The sequence below is a fragment of the Anopheles stephensi genome, chromosome X (genome assembly GCF_013141755.1).
Source record: "Anopheles stephensi strain Indian chromosome X, UCI_ANSTEP_V1.0, whole genome shotgun sequence".
Classification (NCBI taxonomy): Eukaryota; Metazoa; Arthropoda; class Insecta; order Diptera; family Culicidae; genus Anopheles; species Anopheles stephensi.
This window is the reverse complement of record NC_050201.1, coordinates 281,181-304,580: the sequence shown is the minus strand read 5'-3', so window position 1 is coordinate 304,580 and position 23,400 is coordinate 281,181. Positions and strand designations below refer to the sequence as shown.

At 41.8% G+C, this 23,400-nt stretch overlaps 2 protein-coding genes across 20 annotated transcripts in view; both read left to right on the top strand.

Moving 5' to 3' along the window:
* The first annotated feature begins 303 nt into the window (after window positions 1-303).
* Window positions 304-1,570, top strand: LOC118517219. Its single transcript, XM_036063227.1, has 3 exons — window positions 304-619; window positions 688-793; window positions 863-1,570. The coding sequence occupies exons 1-3, from the start codon at window positions 581-583 to the stop codon at window positions 1,249-1,251; spliced, it is 534 nt and encodes a 177-aa protein (XP_035919120.1). The 5' UTR covers window positions 304-580; the 3' UTR covers window positions 1,252-1,570.
* Window positions 1,571-2,151: 581 nt separating this feature from the next.
* LOC118515568 (armadillo segment polarity protein) overlaps window positions 2,152-23,400 on the top strand; it is a 32,997-nt gene continuing 11,748 nt past the window's right edge. Inside the window, exons 1-3 of one of the 19 annotated variants that reach the window (XM_036062711.1) lie at window positions 2,152-2,624; window positions 3,025-3,213; window positions 8,529-8,590. In XM_036062711.1, the coding sequence (XP_035918604.1) occupies window positions 8,560-8,590 (31 nt within the window). In that variant the 5' untranslated portion in view covers window positions 2,152-2,624; window positions 3,025-3,213; window positions 8,529-8,559. Of the gene's footprint in view, window positions 2,638-2,674; window positions 3,214-7,326; window positions 7,514-8,528; window positions 8,591-11,113; window positions 11,129-11,256; window positions 11,349-22,576; window positions 22,670-23,400 lie in introns of those variants that run through there. The other 18 variants (XR_004908113.1, XM_036062403.1, XM_036062331.1 and 15 more) reach the window with 18 other exon arrangements.

The window sequence follows — 23,400 nt, the reverse complement described above, 5'->3', positions numbered from 1 at the left end:
AAATTAATCAAAAAATAAGTTGTCAAACAAATGGCTATTCCTGAAAATAATTCGACAATGATGTTTAAAACACCAACTAACTTTTCACACACCCTTCATAATCGTGTTTGACAGCTTATATGTTCTGTATATGTGAACGAACTCATGGTACACAGTATACATTGATGAGGCTGTGGTCATATCGCAGCTCAGCTCATTCAAACGGTCATCGCCACATCACTCGAATTTTGGGGCTATTGGTGCTCTGCTGAAATAAGTTATTTTTTGAAGTTTTGTTACTTTCAATTTTTATTACGAAACTCCGTTGAGTTCACCGAGCACTTTAATAGACACTCTTGGTGTCTTTCTTGTCGTTGGCTGAATGCTAGACCGCTGCCTTATTTACAGTAGTTTGACATTTCTCAACTTGGCACAACAAATCCCTTGGCATTCCGGTTGCTAATGGTGACGGAAAGCGAAAAAGTTTTGTTGGTGGTACTTCCAGCAGTAGTTACTCGCGCGAAGCTTCTTCTAATCACAAATTATCAAGCCGCCTGGAAAACGACTCATGGTAAAATAACATTCCATAAGCCTTAGCACAATGCCTCTGGAATCCTCCGACGATAGAATTGAAGAGCAAGTATGTGTTGATATTCTGCAGAACAGATAGATTTTACTTGCTAATCCTTTGCAAAATCCTCTACCTAGAGCTTCCCTGACGTTGGTACACCGCATAAAGCAAAGGAAATGGACAGGCGTCACAAAAGAAACGAAGATTTGGCCCGCTTTATACTGTCCCGGTCTTCGCTGTACCGTGAGTTCGCCAGTATTGTTTATCTACTGCAATTATTCGATTATAATATGCTCGTACTCGTCTTTGTAGTGCATCGCATCAACAAGGCAGTATCGGAAACTGCCGCTCGGTACCGACTGCAGGAAATTGCTCAAGCCATTTTCGCCAGCCTACAGCAGTACCCGATCCTGGCGTTGGCGGTAGCCATTGCGATATTCACGTTCACGCTGCCGTTCTTGGTGTTTATCTTCTTCACAATGACCACAGCGGTGATGGCCTTTACCGGGTTTGTCCTGATAGAGGGCGCACTCATAATGGCTGCCTCGGTAATGCTAGTAAGTTTGCTCATTGGCGTATTTTTAGTTATGGCCATCTTGGGGCTTATGTTTTTAATCGGGTATTTAGGCATATCCCGCGCTTACGAATGTGTAACTCGATTTAAGGTAGATGATTTACGTGAATATTTGCGGGACCATTAGCCCGTGGAGCATGTTTTGCTTCTCGTTGCCCCTTGTTTGCGTAACTGGTCTGTACTTAATTTGATATTTTAGCAGTATTATTATGGTTGGGACAACATATTCTTTTTGGGTGTGAAGAGTCCATAGACTAAGTTCTCTGAAAGAGTTACCATTACAGAGCAATTTGTCTCGAATAACCTGTGCTAATTATGAACAACATTCCTTAACATTTTGTATCTGGTTCAAATGAACAAAAGTTGTGGGTAAAAACTATATGATAGAATGCTGCTGCATAACGAACAAATAAAATGAAACGGTGATATATCTTATTGCTACAATATTTAGCGTGCTGCGGTACTGCGAACAAAAAATTAGGCGCATTTGTATATCAAACATGGTGTAGTCCGTACGGAACCGAACTGCTGGTTTTTTACACCAATGATTTGAGACAGCGAATCCCATCTCGTGTAATCCCTTTACCAAGAACTGTGACGCTAGGCCAATCCAGATGAGAACCGTACTGTGATCTTAGGCGTTCGTTCGTCATGCCTTCATCGGTTTTTTTCGCACGGCAAAATCTAAAATTTAAGAACAATATCGATGGCGTCACGGTATTCCAAGCGCCATCGATATTGAATCATCTCGCGTTATCCATAAAATGGCATTGATAAGAAAAGAAGAAAACAAAGATAATGTCCATACTGCTGAGAGAGAGAGAGAGAGAGAGAGAAAGAAAGAGAGCGTGTGTGCATGTGTTGTGTGATGTACTGCTTCGTTGTGTGCGGAAAAAGCTGACGATTGCTAGAATGAAGTGTACGTAGTGTAGTATTTACAATCCTCGTGTGTAGTAGGGTCAATACCAAGAACAACACAACGGCACCGTTTGTGGCGCTCGTTGTACAGGTGGAAAAAAAGCGTAGTAAGAGAGAGAGAGAGAGAAAGAGAACGAGAATACAGCGCGCGATGCTCTCGCAACGCTCTCACGCATGTAATCCTGGCCAATCGAAATTAGGTTGTTTAGTGAAGTGCGTTCGTTGTCGCTCTCTCTCTATCTCTGTCTCTCTCTCGCTCTTGCGCGCACACACAATCATGCTCATTCACTCTGGTGTTCTTTGCTGGAAGGAAATATGAAGGAGATGCAGACACACAATCTCGTTGAATGCTGTCTCGTTTTTCCTCCATGGTCTCCAGTACGGCCAGAATCTCCAGCCAGGGGTTAGAGCATGCGGCCAATAAGTCAGTGAACAGCCAACCAGTTTTCCACCATCCGTCTTCGTATGGTAGGCTCGTATTTAAGTGTGCACTTATCATCGCGTTTCTGACGCACGGTACACGTTTGCCGTGAATTTCGGTGAATAAAAACGGTAGAAAAACAGGACTCACTGTTGGAATTGGTTTGTGAATTAAGTAATTACATTTGGTTTGGGTGTGCGATTGTTAGTAATATTGCTTTCTGAAGCATAAGAAAAATTGGTCATGTTCGGAAAGGGAAAGCGTTTAAAATACACCCCCGGCTCGTATATGTGTGCGTGTGTATTTCAGCAAATTGTGAGAGCATGCGAGAGTATGTGTGTGTGAATGTAGTGTGTGCGTGTATGTGTGTGCGTGTGTTTATACCAGTCGTTTCATAAAACCAGGATTTCTTTTCGCTGTCGTTTTACTAGAATGCACGGTCTTAGATGACCTGTGCGATAATTCACACTAAAGAAACACCATATAAAAACCCAATTACAAGGGTTCCGAGTGAGCGAAAGCGAAAAGAAAATAAATCAGTCACTTATGCTTCCACTACAGTAGCTGCTTTGGTTATTATTGATGTTTTCTAGAACGAAACAAAATAAATAAACATTGAGTGGTTGCGAGAGCAAAAGACCGAATAATTGTGGAACGGGAGGAAAAGTGCATATCTGATTCGTTATTACGGTGCAGTAGCTGGTTTTTCTTCATCCAGGCAGTCAATCAACCGCTCACCATATCGAAACGGTAGGTGTCTTCAGGTCTCGGCGCGTCCGTTATAGGTCCGTTATGACTAATGCATCGCCATAAACTGCAGCCAGCGTAATAAATTCCAACCGTGCAATTCTATTAGCTCGGTACAGGAATAGTGAACAGCAGTTTTGAACTGTGCCAAACAAAAATTAACCAAAATCTACAATGAATCACACGTATGAAGCGAGGAAAACTTTTAAGTTCATGCACAACAATTATCGTTATGATTAAGCAAGTGAATATCAATGGCTGATCACTAGACTAAGGGTTAGACCCTCTAGCTGGAATAGTTGCTTTGGTTTTATAAGGAGGTATTGGATATGATTAACACAACATCAATCAACGCACCACGAACATCTTGCCTTGGCATCGGTCAACAAGCCTCTCCAACAACAGCCCATCCAACGTTGGTGGCGGCCATCAGCTAGTTTTTTTCCCTTTGTTTGATGTGTTGTGTGATGGCTTAAGTAGTTGCCACGCAGTGCAGCAGTGTTTGAAATGCGAGACCAGCATTAAAATGAGTGCGAATAGCTTTATATATCTCTCAGCCGCAAAGTTCTTCGTTTGCATAATATAACTGGCAGACGTCAAGACAAGCAATATAACCGTTTATCAGTAATCGTAATCGCACACACCATCTTAAGCTTAAAGTTTTTTTTTTTATTGGTTAGTCTTCACTTATATACGATTGAAAGAGCGTAACGACGCCACGGTTGACGGTGGCCGAATCTTGAACTAGCTAGCCTGACCTGGCCTCAACCATCCATCCACCTCCCCCTAAACCTGTATTCTGATCCAAGGCAAGGAACAAATAGCTATTCGAAAAACTTTATCTCTCTTGCCAGAAACAATTACTGAAGAAAAGATGTCTTTAAGAACCAAACTGGTACATACACTCCCAAGACGCATCCTTTACAGTGCTTTAATGCTCTTATTCAAAAATAACATCTCGTGCAATGTATTTTTGTACTAGATGAATGTAAACAAATCAAAATGGCTGCCGTGTGACGCGCCTCGGAAGAAGTACGGGAAGTCGGTAGATGTTGTGCGTGAATTTTCGCTACTAATGTGAATGATTTCGCTAAGACATTGTTCACATTCTCTACGCTGAAACGTGGATTATTTGGATGAAAAAAGAGGATGCATTTTTATACGCGTATCTTTAGGAAGGATGTGAAAGCTGTCAATACTGTTAATGGGCAGTGGTCTTCAAACATTTGCGTGCACATGGACATAATAGCTGTGAAGGATTTTGACCTACGGCCATATGACCAGTCGTTCTATTACACCTCACAGCTACATCTGGCTACACTTTGCTTTCCTTCATGTACAAACAGCGTAGCCGTTTTTTCATACTTGGGGCTGGATTATTTCATTTTCCTGCCGATGGCAAATTCCATTCCATATGCCTTTCCAATTTTATGACAAGAGTATAACTAGCTTAGACATCCCGGTAGTTTCGTTGGCTAAAGTCTGAATAGATGCCCCCCCCCCCCACTCACGAACACCCATTTTTGCAACTGAGTTACCCAAAAGGGTATATTTTTCAGAATTTTTACTATAAGTATTTATTAATTTATTATTTATTTATTATTTTTAATTATTATAAATAACTATTACAACGATTTCTCACATTTTTGCTTAACTTTTACCTAAATTTAAGGTAACTCAGTAACGAAAAGTGAGTGCCGTGAGTGTGGGGGGGGGGGGGGGGGGCATCTATTCAGACTTTAGCCGTTTCGTTTAATAGCGGCACCTAATCTCACCTGCAGGACTGACTGAAAATAGCAAGCCATTGTATCCGTATTTTGACTATGAAAGGGTTAAGTTTTTTGTAAAATAATTTTTCAATAATGTTTTGATAAAGCTTCGCAAAGCTCCGAGCATAACGTTGCCGACCACTGCCGCGGATGAGACGGTGTATGCGTGTGATGCTAAAGACACACTTTACGGAAGTAGCACATCGAAATGATTTCATGCCCTAGCAACGGAAGTATAGGGTTACTTGTGGGCTGTATGCTTAGAAATTATTGTTTTGAAGTTTCACAACTTGGTAATTAGCTTTTGTCCATGACAAATGTTGCGGTTTTATCGGAAAACAGTTTTCGGCGTGTAAATTGCGAACGAAACTCATGCTTCCCTCTACAAAAACCAGCATCTTTATCGTGTATATGTATGTGTGTGCTTCTTTCGTTGGTTGGTGTGCGTGGTCGAACAAGGTGCCTCTTTGTCGGGGCTTTACTGTCGGCCCTAGGGTGTGTCGAATCGAGCGCGGTCTGGAGGGTGCTGTTCGAGGCCTAGAGGTGTAAAGAATGTAGAGAGCGGCGGCATACACTGCATGTTGGATATTTTGGTAGAGAAACCCGTTCCGCTCTCCTATGTTATTGTTATCCTCTTACACTCATAACATAAAATGCTAAGAGAGCAGTCTCAGTAAACGATGCCGAAGAAGTACGGCACAAAACTGGTTGGCGTTCATGGAACATGGACTGCGATGATGTTTGATTTTCTGTACAAACAGCATGCAATAACATGCAGCCAGCCAGAGGCAGTGCAAGCGAGAAGCAAATATCTCCCTCGCGATAGTCTGCTTATGGTGCGCTAGAACCATGCACAAACATCCATGAAGCGTAACCCGACACATGCAATAGCATAGCAGCAATAGCAATAACATTTTCTTTATTCATGGTCTCATTTCGAGCATTCGACGCGGGATAGGGCCAACGGAAAAAGAAAATACTTGCGTTACATGAAGAATAAGATTGTGTGGTTTTGTAGTGCGTTTAGGATTCACTACTTGAGCATGACATACTAAAAATATAAATGAAATAAGCTTTCGTCGGTTTCACAATACGTCTTAGCAGAACTAAACTGTTCAGAACTAAACTGTATCAGAGAAAAGGTTTTTCGGAGCGATCAGGGTTGGCGCCAGGTTTTCACATGAAAGGATCTAGGAATCCACTAGGGGTGAAAAATCTAGCGAAGATCTCACCAGGTTACAGTATCAAAGAAGCAGAAAAATTGTTAGTTATATTCTATACCATTCAACCCAAGACCTCTCGAGGTTGTGGTGTCAAAAGGGCAGAAGAATTGAGAATGATATTTGAACTTTCACTGAGGATGGCTACTGGAACGTGTTTAGGTACCGTGTCTGGTACTGTTGCAATAGAACGATGAATGAACGCCATTGCTCTGACTGCTTCACGCTTTACCTCTTGCTGGCTATTGCTATCACCCGATAGATGACGCCAGGGAGGATGCTTGAATGATCGTTAAATAGACAAACTTTACGCATGGACGCATACGCACATGCGTACACAAGTGCAAGTTTAGAATGAATCCGCCTTAGCTTCTCTTGCTCCTTCACTCTCCAGTACCTGTATCCCTTTTCGTTCTGGAGAGTGAGGGACCGTGACCTATCCTTTTTGTGTTGTTGTTTAGTTCTTTTTGGTAGTGCTTTCCCGTCTCCTCGGTATGTTTTGTACCCTTGGTTCCATGCAAAACCTTGTTCACCACCATCCTGAGTACCTCCTTCGTGGTGGTGAAGGGAATATGTGTGAAGAAAAGAATATAATTTCGGCAGGTCTGTGGTCTCGTTTGCGTCTACAAACCTGTTTTCCTTATATGACGTGGTATGGGTATGCCTTGATGGGTATTCGTTCAGAAAATCTGAAAATAGGTAATGGTGTATTGACCGTAAGGGTATCAGCTTTTACGAAGAATTCAGGCGTTTCAGACTTAGGCCCGTAACTATTACAGCGATCTTAGAAGTACTAGATCACGCGAATTCTTTTCTGGATGAAGGCAACGCAAACAATTTACCTATATCCTTCGTAGAAAGTACCAGTTTGACAAGGAGAAACATGTATCGTTTCTGGCATTAAAGAATCACAGGTACGATATCTGTCAAGCAGCATTCTCCCACTTCTTGTACCTGACAACCACAGCTAAATGAAGGACTCGGATTTTTCTCGGTACGATCGTTCGCCAAAGATGGTTCCCTGATGAAAGGTTCTGGTCGGTATTTTGTACCAGGTAGAGAGCTATGGAATACCTCTCAGATAATACGACCCAAAGGGAATGCCTCTCAGATCATTGGTCTGACGGCTCTCAGTTTCCATCGAACCGGTTCCGCGGCAGCATCGTCGTCGCGATTTTTTTGCACCAAATCCCTTTGTCAAAAACCACGCCGTGGCTTTTGCGGCCCGGTTGAAATATCCGTAGTGGTGTGCTCGCGTGTGGTTTAATCGAGCACAGCATCATTGGACTCGGTGTTGGTACGAACGAATAGGAGGTAAATGATCATAAATTACACTGTAGGAGAATTTATGTGTCTTTTTTATGTAGAGATATTTCATCTCGAAGTATCCAGTGTTTCTTTGTGTGTGTCTTGGAAAGAAGCAATGCTGTGCAAAGTCCCAACACCAAGTTCCTTCTAGCTCATCAAAAAGCTGCTCCCGTTTTGGGTGAATCATCTGAAACGTATGAATCATAACGCTTCAAGGTGTTTCACATCACGTACATGTATCACACTGCGTCTGGGAAAGCATTGTTCCTCTGTTCCTGAATGCAAATCAAACAGTGGCAGTTAATCATGACTCAGACCATAGTTTGCTGGGACAAAACTAAATATTTTCGGTTGGTGAAGTTTGCAAATATGCTCTATGTTCCACCACAGAAATTGATGGCGTTATTCCATGCAGACATATGGGAGCAAAAAATGGTTGCATACGCTCACTACACATGTTGGCCACATTTTGTTTCATCGCCCAGCAGATCACATGTTTCATCACACATATATAGTTTCAAAGACAATCTCAAAAGATACAAATTGGTGAAGATCAGGAACGTTTGGGAAACGTGAAGCAAATTGCCAGTGTTACACTGTTAAAACGAAACACAGAAGGAGAAAAGATCGCTTTATACCTGCCGAAAGGGAATTTTCGGCCCACCTAAGATCATTGTTCGCTCCTGACGGCAAAACTGTATGCATCATGTAAACAGGAAGCAACAACCATTCTCATATTCTCAACAATCTATCCTCTTAAACTGGTAGCAACCAGAATATAAAGTGTTTATCACTGTATATAAAATTCATAGTGACTGAAAATAAAATGTTCATTGCAGTTTTAACAACCGAATGCATATTAAAAGAAACATAATTTTCTCTTTTCGTTTTCATGCTCATTCTTACCTGTGGATCCCCTCCAATCCACACACGACCATCAACCAAAACTGCGGCTCAAATGTCATCGAAATGGTAACCGGAATCACCTGGATCCCCGATATCTGGCACAATCAAACATCAGGCGTGGAAGTGATCGGCGCCCGTAAAGCAGCATGAGCTATCAGATGCCGCAAAACAGAACAAGTAAGTACGGAGAAACACACATAAACACTGTCCGACAACTAGCTGACAAGCTCGATTTAGGCTAGTTAATGCGTAGGATAATTTTATTACAGCCCGTTTGCCTCATTACTAGCAAGTGGTCGCAAATTTGCGTGGTGTTGCAAGATTAAACAGGGACTGCTTGCTTTTAATTCCAATTTGCAATGCCCATTCGGGAATGCACTTTAACGATCCATTTGAGTAGCTATAACTGAAGTGAATCTTGTGCTCTGTTTGATCATTAAATCGTGAAGAGAACAGCTAGAGGAATAGCTTGAGGAATGATGATTTGCCAGCAGCCGTTACTTACCGAGGGATATGTCCATTATGGCTGTGCTATAAAAGTTAAAAATATGGTGAAAAAACATTTATGCGCTCGTTAACATCGTCTCGTTCGAGTATGAAGTGGAGATAAATAGAATCCAGGAAGATAAGAACAGGAGATTGTATCGCTTTTATATACTGCTATCCATTTCTGATGTTATTGGATTGGAACGATCCTGGATTAATTGCTTTGAAAATGTATAAAAATATACGTGCATAAATGCCGAGCAGCAACGGATTACTACCAACGAGGGTGCAAATTAGCTGTTTCATAATTAGCTTTATTCGAGCCATCGGACCTACTAAGAGCGATGTTGGTCGCCTTCACGAGAGAACTTGGAATCAAATCCCAATCCAAATTTGCTAAAGTTCAATCGAGCTTATTTTTTTCATTCCTACAACACTGATGCATGCATCTAAGTGCAAAATATTGTTGGTTTTAACTTCGCTTGATTGCTGGACTTTGCATAAACTCCCTTTCTGGTAATATATGTTGATGAGCTTAGGGACTCACAAATTTTACAGCCATGTAAATTCTTTATAGCCCTTGCACCGTAAATCATGCACGTCTTGTTGTTCTTTTCCCACAGAACGATACGCGACACAATATCGTTTATTGTGGTCCAATCTTTTGCAAGGGAGTTCAGATAGGATTTGAACCCTGGTCGTGCAGGTATTGCACGTTTCAATTCAATATCCTGGCTTTTGTTGTGAACGCACATTCTCTTGACAGCACCAGCTCACCGGCACTTCAATAGTCTAATAATGTGTCGCACAACAGTGCGATTATCGTACAGTTCAGAGACTTCACCACCTCCATTGTCCTTCCACAATGAAATTTAGAAATTGACAAATGTCAACAAAAACCCCGATTCTGCTCACCACAAACGGTATGTGTGTGCGTGTGTTATTTGCATATTTTGTTATTTTGTTGTTTGTTTGCAATATGTTGTTGGCATATTTTTAGTGGATGAAACAGGATTCATTGGACATATTTGTTAAGCAATTTAGTTTTACGATTGATTATTGGTAAACTACTTCATCTCACCATGTGTCACGTGTATGTTAGACATGCTGCCTGGTGTCTCTGTAGATAAGTCTCAAATTACAAACGACCATAAACGAACGTCCGTATTCCGGGCAACTCTAATGTCACCTGATGGGTTCAACATGTGAGGCGTAGTGCCCTGACATCCTTTGTGGTAGACGACACATACGGTGACAAAACAAACAACACGTTCTCCCTTGTAGCAAAAGGTGGTAGACACGGCATCCGGGAGGGCCATATGGTTTTCTCCGCTATTTCGTATCAGTGTAGTATTTCCCGCCCTCGCATCAATGACGTGAGGGAAAACATGCGCGCGCAGGCCTATGTAAGAGCATCGTGTTATCCTTATCATATTTATAGCATGGGGAAGTTGATCCCATAGGGGGAAAACAGCAAACCATCGACTCAAGTCATGAATCTTCCAAAGCACCTCAGCCTTCAGTGATGTTGTATTCCTTAAAGCTGCGGAAAAGCATGAACACTCTTCATCGTAATGAAGTGGTTGTGCCTTGGGTAACTGGAAAAGGTGGAGCCAAATTTCCGTTTTTCTCGCCCGACAGTTAGAGAAATTCGCACAAAATGGCGTTTTCGCATTGAAGCTGTCTCGCTTCCATAGTATCCTTCACTCACACTGCCGTAGGTGATAGTATAGTGAGACGGGCAAGGATAGTTAGAAAGTGTTTGAAGTGGAAATACAATCAATCAGGCCAGGACCAGCACAGTTGGGATGAAAGAGAGCAGCAGTTTCTGGTGAATTTTTATTCGCTTTTCCCGATAAGAAATTGCGGACCGCCTGTTCGTTTACCGGGACTGCTGTGGCATTATTGCGTCCACAACGGTAACGGTAGCGGCTCGTACTGTGCTCGCACAAAACACGGCTGGTGGATTCATAGCTTATTTGGATTTTTTTTTCTTTCTATTGTGTACAGTGAAATTGATACTACACATTTTAAGAATAAAATAATACTTAAATGCTATGAAAAAATTGTAGGCATAATGTGCTTTTTCTTCGGACAGTTCTTTTAAACGACTTTTGTGTGTTAGAGGAAGGTGTCACAACGGTGGTTAATCCGCATTAAAAGCTAGTTTTCTTAGCGAGTGTAATTGTATGATACGTTTTGTTAATTTGAGTAAGGGTGTGCGCGCGTGTGAGTGTCTCTAGATCTTTAGTAAACGGTAGAAAACATGTTTGCTATGCTGTTGTGCCTGATTTGAGATGTTGAAATTAAAATAGTGATTTATATTCCGTTCATCGTTTTTTCATCCTGTACCGACAGTTTGGATAATTCAGCACACGAAGGACGTAGCCAAAAATTTGTTTAAAACAATTATCCGCCACAACCTTTGTGAAGGTGCACCCAGAAATAGGTATGCCATCGGTCGAAGGGGGTTGCTCTCTGTACACTGATGAAAGTATGTTACTGATACACAAATACATACACACAAACGAAGCAATCTAGAGGATATGTTCATGTCGCACAATTGGCTATTTCATGCAACTTCTTCTATACTTAAAAAAACTCGATCAATAACATTTAGAATCCTTAAAATAGAAAGCAAAAGATTAACCTTATTCGCTCGAAGTGTGTCTACGATCAACAACTCTTAAAAGTATGCAATCAACAGCAATTTCCCAAAAAGGGTCCCAACTAGTCGTTTTTAAAAATTCCATTGAATACCTTTGGGTGTAATGTGGCTACATTCTGGGCCACTCCCATATTTTTTTATGTTACAGTTCTCAAATATTTTGTTACATTCAAGATGGTAGTCCAATAACATTATTTTGCATTACCATGCTTTCTGTGCCTGGGTGTGTTGTTTTTTTGGGCAGGGATATTCACTTGCATCTTCCGTTCCGCTGATTGGTGAAACCGATTTACTGTAAATGGTATGCGCCAGAACGCGCCGGTAGCATAATGCGCACATCATACCACACTCCCGCCTATCTACTCGTCGCCATGCAAATCGCGGGTATGTTCGGTGTTTTCCCCACCATCTTAATTTTCTTCTTTTTTAATTTACACAATGAAGGGTATGCGAAGCGCGGGAGTAAACCTTCTCCAGTATGTTGTGCCTTCTGTATAATTCGTTTGATGAAGTAGATTTTTTTTCTCTCTCTCCTGTCCATCTATCTTGAGAACACGATGTAAAAAGCGCCGGACTGACTCCGGGAAGGTTAAACGAGGGATGAAAAGTTTTGGCTACAGTGGCTTTAAGCGGTTGCACACAGCCTATAAAAGTGTTGAGAGAGACAGAGAGAAAGAGAAAGAGAGAAAATGAGAGAAAAAAAAGTAATGAAAAGGCAACAACAATGATTGAAAAAAATAATCTTACGTTTTTATAGGTTTTTATAGTCGCAGAAGGGGTTTTTTTATTACACGTTTCGGTAACACACGCACACCACCCATAAAAGTGGTGGAAACTGTATGATTGCATAGAAGTAGGAAGGAACGGTTGGGTTGTTATGGTTCTTGGTGCACCTGAGATTGACGTTTACGATGGACGGCGGGAGGATGATGCCATTAATGAATGTATCCAAAACTGGCTAGATTTGCTGCCGGATTGCTTGTCAAAGTGGAAACACCAGAAGGAGGAAACCCTCCCGTACTGTATAAATGCAAACGGTATGCAGCGACAATCGTTTATTGATCGTTCATCGCTGGTTGGTCGCGGTCGTGGTGTTCCGCGCGTTGGTACCGTTGCCAGGGAAATGCTTGAGCTGTTTGCGGCAGCCTGCATTGAGGTCGGTAACGGCAGGACTCGTGCTCAAACCATTTGGTCAGATCTAATCTGTTGTAGGGTTAATCGTGCGCAGAGCGCCAGAGTTCATCGGATTTTTAGATCCATAGCGCTGTGGTGCAGTGAAGCTGTAGGCAAAGTTAGTGGTGAATTGTCTTCGGCGCCGTTTACAAGTGATACAAGTTCCTTAAGTTTGATGTACTCGCGAAAACAGGATAAGAAGTGAGCGATGTCATAAGCTGTGAGTTTGTTTTTTCTTTAGTGGGATTATTCTACTAACCGAACAACACGACAGTGAGGAAAGCTATTGAGAGCAAGGATACCCATGAGGTCACACTACACACTCTAGCATCATCCGTCACCTCAACACATGCGTCCTACTCTTCTATCAAACGAAACGAACCTGCCATCCACCGATTCTACCAACCAGCTTCACTCTACAGTAGTGCTTACCGATTGCGTACCGATCGTCGTATATTGCCGTTCTCGCATTCGCATGCGTTCGAGGAATGCAAAGTGGTGGTGTTAAATTTCGTGACGCTCTGGGCGGGGAGTATCCCTTTCGAATCCTTTTCGAATAGTAGGCGAATCGGGAAAATCGAATTAGCTTCTGGCCAGCAAGGATTCGAAAAGACTACCCACAGTAATATGTAAGGGTATGCAAAGGGTTAATAGTTTTGTCCGGAGGTTAACCTAGAGAGCACATGTATTGGAATACATTCCGCGAATCAAAAGTTAAAGGTTGGATTTACTGACATGCGCATATCTGATCGGAACGATGGAGTACCTACAGTTCCTGGGCGAATGTAAGCGTAAATTGAACTTTTTGTTGTTTTTTCTTTCTCCTTGCCTTTACAACATTTGTTGATGCTGCTGCACTTCTGAATATAATATTTTCCGCATAACATAAGCATTTTATTTTTTTATCTTCACTTCACTGACTTATACTTCGCTACAAACGCTTGGGAACCTATGAACGTTGTAGATTTTTTCTAAGCCATTGGGGATTGGTGAACCTGTTTCGCTGCACAACAGTAAAATCATCATATAGATGATAGAGATCCTATTCACATACAGGACCGAAATTCCTTCGGAGTGGATAGGAAATGTGGATTCTACAGTTATGAACACGTGGGCCTGGCAGTTGCGAAGTGCGAAAGCCAAAAATGCCAGCCTGAGACTTTTAGGGCGAGAATCAAACAAATGCGTACTGGGGCAATAACAGCTTATCCTAAAGCATATTTGACCCTGCATTTCCTGTGCGTTTTAATTAATAAATTCAGGAAAAGCAAGCGATGAAATTGTTATCGCCATTGGGGTGACACAATACTCGCTCCCATTCAACAAAACTCGGTAGTTGGAATGATGAACATGGAATGAAACACAAAACAACAGGTTCAGAACACTTTCACGGCGACAACAATCCAAGCATTGAATATCAAAAGCAACATCACGCAGAACAGCAAGTAGTGAGCGAGCGATGTATGCAAATAGTAAACAGGTCTATAAAGAAACCCGAGGCCCGAGATGTAGCAAATTGATTTTACAATCTCTATGGCACAGTCAGCCAGGGTTATCGGTAACTTTTTATTTCCAACGATCGTGAGTTTCGATTGACTTCAGGCGTCGACTTTACGCGCGCGCAGTGGAGTGTACCTAATGTCATACTATTATGCCGGAACCTGGAGGTTACCTCCATTGAGGCGTTAGGAAACAAACATAAAATCGTTAGGAATTATATACACATGGCACCCGTTTACACTCTCTAATGTCTAATACCTATCTCTCTGTTTAGTGTTGTTAGAACCTAATGTTCGAGTTGTGTTTTATGGTTAGGTTACTGCTAGGGAAAAGGAAACATCTTAATTAAAATTCGCGTGATCTTTACCAGTTTTACGGACTGTAGCTAGTTACGTTTTTACATTGAGATTTTTTTTTCATTTTTATGGATTCAGCCTAGAGCTGATAAAGAAGCATGTTTAATCCACGAAACGTAGCTATGGTACCGAAGTTATTACAGTAAACTTACTTCAATAATTCCGCAAATGCATTATCAGCATGAAATCGGTCGGTTTTGAGGTCGTGCAAACTAACTACTCACTGTGACCGCGCGCATTGTGCCATAAAATTGCGAAACATAAACATACATTCATCTACATATATTTGTTTTTATAGCTTTTGCTATTTATTTGCTACTTCCATGGGCACTGGGTGATGGAAAATTGATATGAATAGTGTGATTGTTACCAGGATGAAAGTGTTGAGAACACTGCGAGAGGGAAATATGGTTTAAGTTTCGTTTTTATAACGCTTCGTAGTTATGTATTGTTGGAGCGGTGTTCGCTTACGAACTGGTCTCTTATTCCTACTTCCGTGCTACTAATTAGATTCTCGTATGCGGGACTGACAATATAGGTGTGATAATCGCGTGTGATCATGAAGAGAATCTTTCTTACAGTAATGTTGGAGCCATTTAAGCCGTGCCCTGGGGAAAGGGACTTCCGATGCTCCTCTTTTGGAATGGCCCGCTCATAGCTCTTGGAATGTGAAGACATTAAGTGAAGATTGAATGATTCGTCCCAATCTTGACCATCCGACGAATGCTAGATCGCTTTATGTATACTCAAAACAAATATTTAATTTAGATCTTCTTTCTTCACTTCTTATGCGGAGATCATTGGCGCATGAAGTTCTGTTGGCTTTGATTCATCGATACTAGACAAAATATCTATGGTTGAGTGCAATAAACTTTCGCTATAGCGACAAGCGCATATGTTTCTTCTTATAAACAAATGTGTCAGGTTTCGTCTGATATGCTGCTGTTCTAGTTTTTACGATTGCGGTTCGATCTGGATCCACCATCTGCGCGGTTGTATCGTACCGGCTTTCGGAACGCCAATTGTTTGTGTTTTAATTCGTATCATGTTGCATCGCGTCATGATGTTGGCTGGTCAGTTTGAAAGCTCGTTTTATTTTCGTGCCGTTATTATTACATGTGATGCACCGGGCGCTTGTTCAGTGTTAGTTTATCGGCTATTTGTTTGGCAAAAACGGCGATATCATTTCCTCGAAATCGCACTGAAACCATGAGTGCACTCCACATAACTCATCAGTTCTACCGTAGTGAGAAGTAAGTTAGAGATGTGTCAGATCCTCTTAAGATCTCTAAGAACTATATCGTTTTTATAAATGAGCTTACACTAAGAATATCTTGCTAATCGTTTGTTATGCAAATGGAAGGAAGTGAGCCCTTTTAAGTGTTGAAATGTGAACTGGAGAGGTGTGTCTGCTCATTTTTTTTTTATGAAAATAGAGTGAATAAAAACTATTGAAAGCATTTTTAACGGTCCCGGTAACGAATTCATCATTTGACAGTTAAATCATTGACAGTAAATTGCGATTTCCGCCTCGTTCGTTGCTTGATAGCCAATTTTTCCACTGAGTGTTCATAATGATCTCTAGCTGGAAAAGGTTATGCCCAAATTGGGTTTGTCCTTTCCCCGGTTTTCAGAAAAGTTTCTAGCGTGTTTTGAATTGCTGCGAAAAGATCTAGAAGAGCACACAGACACAAAAACGACGACGTTAAATAAAACATGGAAATTTTACGCAAGTCGGGAAAAACAAAGCAAAACGTGCAGCAGTGTGTGTCATGGTGGCAGGCGTGGGGAAATTAATATAGGATGAGAAGGTAAAACGATTCGCGTTAGGAGTCGGTGCTTTGGCTCCCACCTTCGGCACTTTCGACACCTCCCTCCCCAGTTTCCATAACGACAGCCAAAGAACCGTATGATTCGTGATGATGGAAAAGCGCTTTTCAAAACGGGAAATATTCTATTGGCGGTACCGTAACCTTAGACGTCTGGAAAAACGTGTAAGAGCATGATAAAGCGATGTGGAGAAAGAAGGATAGCAAAAGGGAATGAGATCGTCGACGAGGTAAAAAGATCAAAGGAAACTGTTTTCACCCTCGTTTGCGTTGCAGATCTTAGGATTTTCTTTCCTTTCGTTGTAGCCATGAGCTGGGAGGTTTGATGAAATGTGAATGTGTGTGAGTAATAGGAGGAAGGATGGTTAGATGCCAGTACGCTCAAAAATGCCGAAAATGGAAAATTATCCTTCACCGATTTTCTTTGACAGAAAGTAAGAAAAAAAGGAAGTTGTATTCGAAATCGATTCGAAGCTTTAATAAACAGAAAACAGTCATCTTATGAAACAACTTTTTGGTCGAAAGTCCTTCTCAGTCCTTTGCTACGTTAAATGCGTGTCATTAAAATTGTAATGCAAATCCTGTTTAAAAACACAGCTTGTACCGCCATGCAATCTGCCACGGGGGGCTCAATTTAGATGTTGTAGGAGCTTAATTGCGTTAAATACTATATGCTCCACCCAATCACTTTTTTGCAGTCAACCCTCCGGAGCAGGACACGAAATTGGATAATAGTTGGATGGCGATCAAAAAGATCCCCCTCGAGTGTGCTGTGTGGTTACCCTGTAATTATAGGTTGGTTTGGCAAAGCGCTGGAAGAAAAGCAAGGGCTTTTGTGCAACAGCTCCAGTACGACAATGATTGTCGTTTTGTTTCAATTATCGCCTGTATGCAACTGTGGTTCTTCCCATAGAACTGGTAGACCACAAGCTAGGGGTCACTGGTGTTCTGTTGATGAATAGTTGATTTTAGTGCAACAACTCACCGTTCTCTGCGTTCTGCGTACACTTGAGCAGTGTACCTACCTCAAAACATTTTTCGAAGAAATATCCAATTTCATGCGCTTCGTCGAACGACATCTCTTTTTTCTCTCTCCCCTAAAAGATGAATTATTGACGACATACGCGAATGTATAATTTAGTGTCAAGCAAGGCAATTTTCCTCTCTCCAATAGCGACACTCAATAACATAATAAAACGCATATTTTGTCTCGGACAAAAATCTAACCCTCAAACAGAACAGAATCAACGAGTGAGATGTTGTGCACGGTCTTTGATTAGATCGCAAAACGTGGCGCAATAAATACAGATCTACATGTCGTTCATCTGTAGAATTTTGGTGCTAGAGAAAAGTAATTTAATGAGCTCAGCTTTTTTTAACTGAGGGTCTCAGGAAAATGACATTAAAAAAGAAACGGACTGTGCTACTTAAGTATACCAACAGATGAATACAACTTGTTCTTCAATCTCAAACCCCAAATAACAAAATATTGATCTTTTTTTTTCTTTTCGTCCCTTCGTCACCACTATCGAGCAGTGCTCTGTTTTCAAACACACCCACGCGCACAGATTGTCTGCCGCTATCAATCATGTTTCTACACTTTCGGCGCTGGTGACTGCGGAATGTTTCGCTTGTTGGTGCCATGTGTATTCCCTAACCAAAACAAAAAAAAAAAAACGAAAAACACGAGCACGCGTTGTCGAGCCACATCAAGCCAGATTTGCGTTGCCCGTTTTTCAGATACAGCTTGAATCAGGGGCATGAGAAAAGATGCGGGAAATGGAAAATGAGGAAAGCCCTTCATTTGGGAAATGGTGGAAGCTGTACTTGGCCGGAGGAAAAAGCGAACGTTCACCGATGGCAATGTCGAAAACTTCAAAGAGAATCCCTAATCACGTACATGCTAGGGAGATGTGCCTCTTTACTTCTGGGGACGTGGCGTTGGACTAGCGGAGAGCATCAGCGCACGCGAACCCTGAAGCCGTCATCGTCATGATGAAAGGGCGACCATTTTTGCGCGGGAAAAACGAGCGAAAATCGTTCCCAGTGTGGGTGTATACGTGACGGCAGAGCACCTCCGTCCCTACGCCGAAGGCACGAGAAAAAAACTGGTCTAGCCTCGATTCTAAGATTCGCTTGCGATAGAACCTGCAAAGGTCCAACAGTTGACAACACTGAATGCTATTAAGGATAAAAAGATTACCTGAAAACCCTCAGTCGGAGGGTTTTTTTTTGTCCTTGTCGGCAAATACGGGATAAGCTGGGCCTGTACGAGCAGATTAAAGATGCCGCAGCCCATAGCTAAGCGCGCCATTTTATTTATTTATTTATTTATATTTTTAGTATTACGGCTTAACGCCGTATTGTCATAATCGCACCATTTTATTGTTGGAGCAATTTTTCTTAAATCGCCGAAAACTGGATCCACTAGCAGCAGTATTCCTTACGTCTTTAAACTTTAGCTCCTTCAGTCGAGCACTGTCCACTTAGTTGCGTGGTAACTGATGTGCCACAAATGAAAAATGCAAACAACCCTAGCGGTATGTGTAACGCGTGGACATCTTGGAGCGTATGTCCAGTTTGAGTAAGCTGGTAAACAGAACCTCCCGGCATAACGCTAGGTAAACTACTTACCAGCATTAGTCTGGTTTATTTGTTTACTAAGCAATCGTATGATCTGGTCAACGCACACGTTTCCCTCTACGATCCTGGATAGACTAAAGAGATAACCTTTTCTTGTACAATTTCTTGACATTTCTTGGAAAAAATCGGATTGTTTTTATGCGACTTAGAATTCAATATTTGCGTTGAAACGACTATGGATAGCTTAGGCTATCATGTTGTCACGAACTAGATGATCTCTATCACTTTTATTTATTGGTCGGACAAACAGTAGATTCAATAACGAGGTGACCACTCTTCCAATACGTTCAGGTTGGACTCAAATCTCATCTGCGGAACTGATCTGCAGAACTTTAATTTTCTGCTATGAGGCTACGGATTTAATTGTTACGCCACATCTATTTCAAAGCATTCTGGCTTTGTACATATTAACTCACGATTCTAATGACACCGAAAAAGCCATTCCTGTTTTGCTTCCAACCACAAAAGAAAGAGTGTTGGTAGTAGTGATGATGGTGTGGTGAGTATCGCTTGCTCGTTGCAGTGAAAATACAATGCCAAACCCGTCGTGTGTCGTTTGATAGCCTTGTGTACACGTGTGTGCAGTAGTCCATTTTTGCCTGCGAGGGACTTGCACGCCTCTGTTGCCAACATCCTTCCAGCGGAGGCAAATCCTGCATTCATTTGACGAGACAACCATAAACATACACCCGAACCAGAGCGTCCTGCATCGCTCCTCCTTCCTTCCTATAGATTGTCTGTTCTCTACGGTTTGATTCGCAGCAAAGGGCTTGCTAACTACTTGCCAGGCTTTAAAATCTTCTCTGTCAGACCTGAAGACCGGCTCCGCAGTTTACTGCTGTGACCGCTTGCTGTCGCTCTCTTGTATCTCGGTCGGGTTCCCTTGGTTGCTGCTGGAGATTTCCTTTGATCTTTTGCAAATCACCCTGCTAGCTATTCGCTTTTCATTTCCTCTGTATCAACACCTCCACCACCAGCACCACCTCCACCCGTATTTGTGCCCTCGTCGATGAAGTGGAAAATCCGCATCGTTATGTCCCGGTGTGCTGCTAACGCCCAGAAGCTGGGCTGGGATGCTTCGCGCGCACCCACTTCCCTTTCGCACCATGGCCTGCTTAACCGTCAAGCGTTATAGTGTGACCTGTAAAATAAAAACTGAAGCTCTCTTAGTGAGATCCTCCGGTCGGTCTGGTAACAATTTTGCTGTCTAAACGAAGTAGCTCATGGTTAGTATCCTTATTTCTTGTTTTCTGTGTGTTTTGCTTTGTGCGAATTCCGCTTGAGCTTTGACTTTCATTTGCGAGGATCCGCTTTAAGAAGGGCGCTACAGTGAGGTGCCATCTTTTAATCCCAACTGACGGACACTAGGTTGATTTTCCGTTTAATAGGAATTTAGTTTGTTTGCGGTAAATATTTGGTTTGAGGCATGATTTTCCAAGTTTAAGCAAGTAAACACACATCGTTTTCTTAGTTATCTAATACGTTTTTCAAACAACAGCTATTTTGTTTTTGTGCTACCTCTTCAGCACCGTTAGTTTCTTGATCGGAACACAATTAGGGAATGGTGTTTTCCCAGGATGCCCTGGGATTGGGTAGCAACTCGGCGATGCAATTTACGAATGGATTTAACCGTGAAAGTAGTCAAACAGAACTATTCAACCCTACAGACTACAACAATCACTCCCCTCTTTGCTGTCACAGCAAGCGTTTAGGGCTGGTTCGAAAAAAGGTATAAGAAATACGTATCACGCCTTGACATCGAGGAGGACGCGTGTCAAGCCAAACGATCTGTGTGTATTCCACGCTGAGGGATGTTTTGTGTCATAATTATGTAGTAATTGATATTCCCACTGATCACTTCCCTGCTTCTATTGTCTACAGCCGAATAGGATATTGTACAAAAAAAAACTTTATAGAGATGAATTCACATTCTGCAGGAACTTTTCCATTCCACTCACAACTCTATGTGCAAATGTAAGGTTGATGAAAATGTTTCGTCTTCGGCAGCACAGTGGATAGCCCTACGCCCGATCGAAGAAGCGTGTAATTAATGTTTGGTGTACATTTTTCATGAACCAAACCCGTATATTGTAGTTTGCAAAGTAAGCACTTTCATACAAGCAAGAGCAAGGTTAGGTCGAATAAACTTGTAATTTTTTGTGCCTCAAGCATAGGAGGAGAGCTTCGTGTTACTATTTTTTACTTTGCTTCAATTTGTTGTAAATACAACGTGCTCATATCAGTGTGTAGGCTTCAAACCGTTCCTTGAATTTTACTAACATAAAAAAACAATCCTTTTTTTAATTGTTGCATATGTTTGCTGAAAGAGTTGAAGAGCGTAATATTGAATTATGCAGTTTTAATTGTGTGCGTTTCAATTGTTCTGATAGGAAGAAAATTACAACTACTCTTCGAAAAGAAGATGTATACTGCTTGACTGAAATAACAATGATAAGAAATCGACGTTGTGTTATCGATATGCTATTTTAAAATGTTCGGAAAGTTTCGTAAAGTTCTTACATTGGAGACACTAGTAGAACAAACACCGGAAACAATGTGAACGAACGAACTTTGCTGTGTGATCACATATTCCATCTCTGTTGAAGCTCTGGAAAGGTGCAAGAAATTGAAAAGTAAGCTAGAGAGAGAGGGCAAGACAAGAAGAGAGGGGAGAGTGAGGGAGCAAGTGAGGGATTCGAGTTGTCGAGGCATTTACGAAGATTATCGAGCAAGATTTTAGGGGTTCGAAATTGAAATTAGATTTACAACATCTACCTAATGAGGGTTGAGTGAATGAAAGCTGTCCCCCGATCCTAGACACTGGTACTGGTAAAGAGATGACAGGACAGGACGACCGGTTCTCGGAGAATTCAAATCGCCTACGAATATGGCTGCCAAACCCTTTGATCTTTTGCCTGCGTCCTTTTCGCATCCCTGTTCCCCTCACCCCTCCTTCTATCCCGCCACCCACCTACTGTTCCGTTGCGCAACAGAGCGAGTATTTAATGTTTTCCCCCTTTTCCTTTGAAGGCTTTTTGTTCGATATGTTTCCCCGATACGTTCTCTGTTGTGCTATAAAATGTCCTAGCAACAACAACAACAACGTCCGATTGTAAATGTTGAGAGCGCGTCGTACAGTTCTGTTCCCTTTTTTTTAATGCCCTAACGTTTCATATCGAAACACCATTATCAACATTTTAAAGAGTGCTGTAGACGGGCGGACGAGGGCCGACCGCACGACGAATACATGTGCGCCATTATTGTACGGTAGGAGGTGTAGAAAAATCGTTTGATGTTGAGATGTCGTCGCGCGGGCAGCCGATGATGATCGTGATGATGTGATGATGATAGACGACAGGGTTGATACTAGGTCTAGCCTTGTGTCTAGCGTAGCAGTTAGTAATGTGGGTTTTCAGGCAACAAAGGGTTAGAGATTCAGCGCTCTCTGAGAAATCACCAGCTCGCTTTTTTCTGTATTTTCTAAATGAGTTTTAAAATTTTCATCTCTTCCTGAGCGCACCGGGGAACAAAGGCTTCCCAGACTGACATAGAAGTCGCATAAAGTGCAGTATTATCATACCGGAAAACAGTCAAGGATAAGGTAATAACCGTTTTCGTTTCTGAAGTTTCAAATGAAAGGGGCAGACGAACTGGATTTGTTTACTAGAGCACCAAGCAATCTTGGTATAAGATTTATCTGATGATTTCCCCTGGATGTGGATAATGTTGCATGATTCCGTCTCTGTTGGTTGGATGATTTGCTTTTTTTGTGGTTCTCGTATAAGAATGAGCAAATATTTATCTTCACACTCACTCAGGTGGTACAGTGTGTCCAAGAGCCAATCCGAACGACGGGTAATTAGTTAATTAATGTACCGAAGAGCCTAGAATGTGGTTAGAACTGGAGCTATTTGCTGCAAAAAATGAGCAGTAAATACTTTTGCATTTATCCTTTTCCACTCTGAACCGTCACTAGTATATATACTATATATCGTATTCTACACGAAAAGAGCATCGATTGCCACCATGTCCTGTGTGTTCAGATGGGTAAACGAATTATTGACTCCCTCAGCCGACAAAAAGCAACAGGTGTCAATAAATGGGCCTAGATCGCTAAAGATGTTGATGACACTTTTCGCGCCAAGGAACACAATTTGTCGCACGTCATTAGTTCTCCACTGGATAACTTGCCTTTCTTACAAAGGTTTGGTGAAGTGGACGACCAAAAAAACGGCATACATACAGCTGTAAAACTACATAAATAAAAAAAAACGTTGTCTCACCCCTCGACCACCTCCAAGCTTAGACTTCTCCACCGTTGAGATTTTTCTG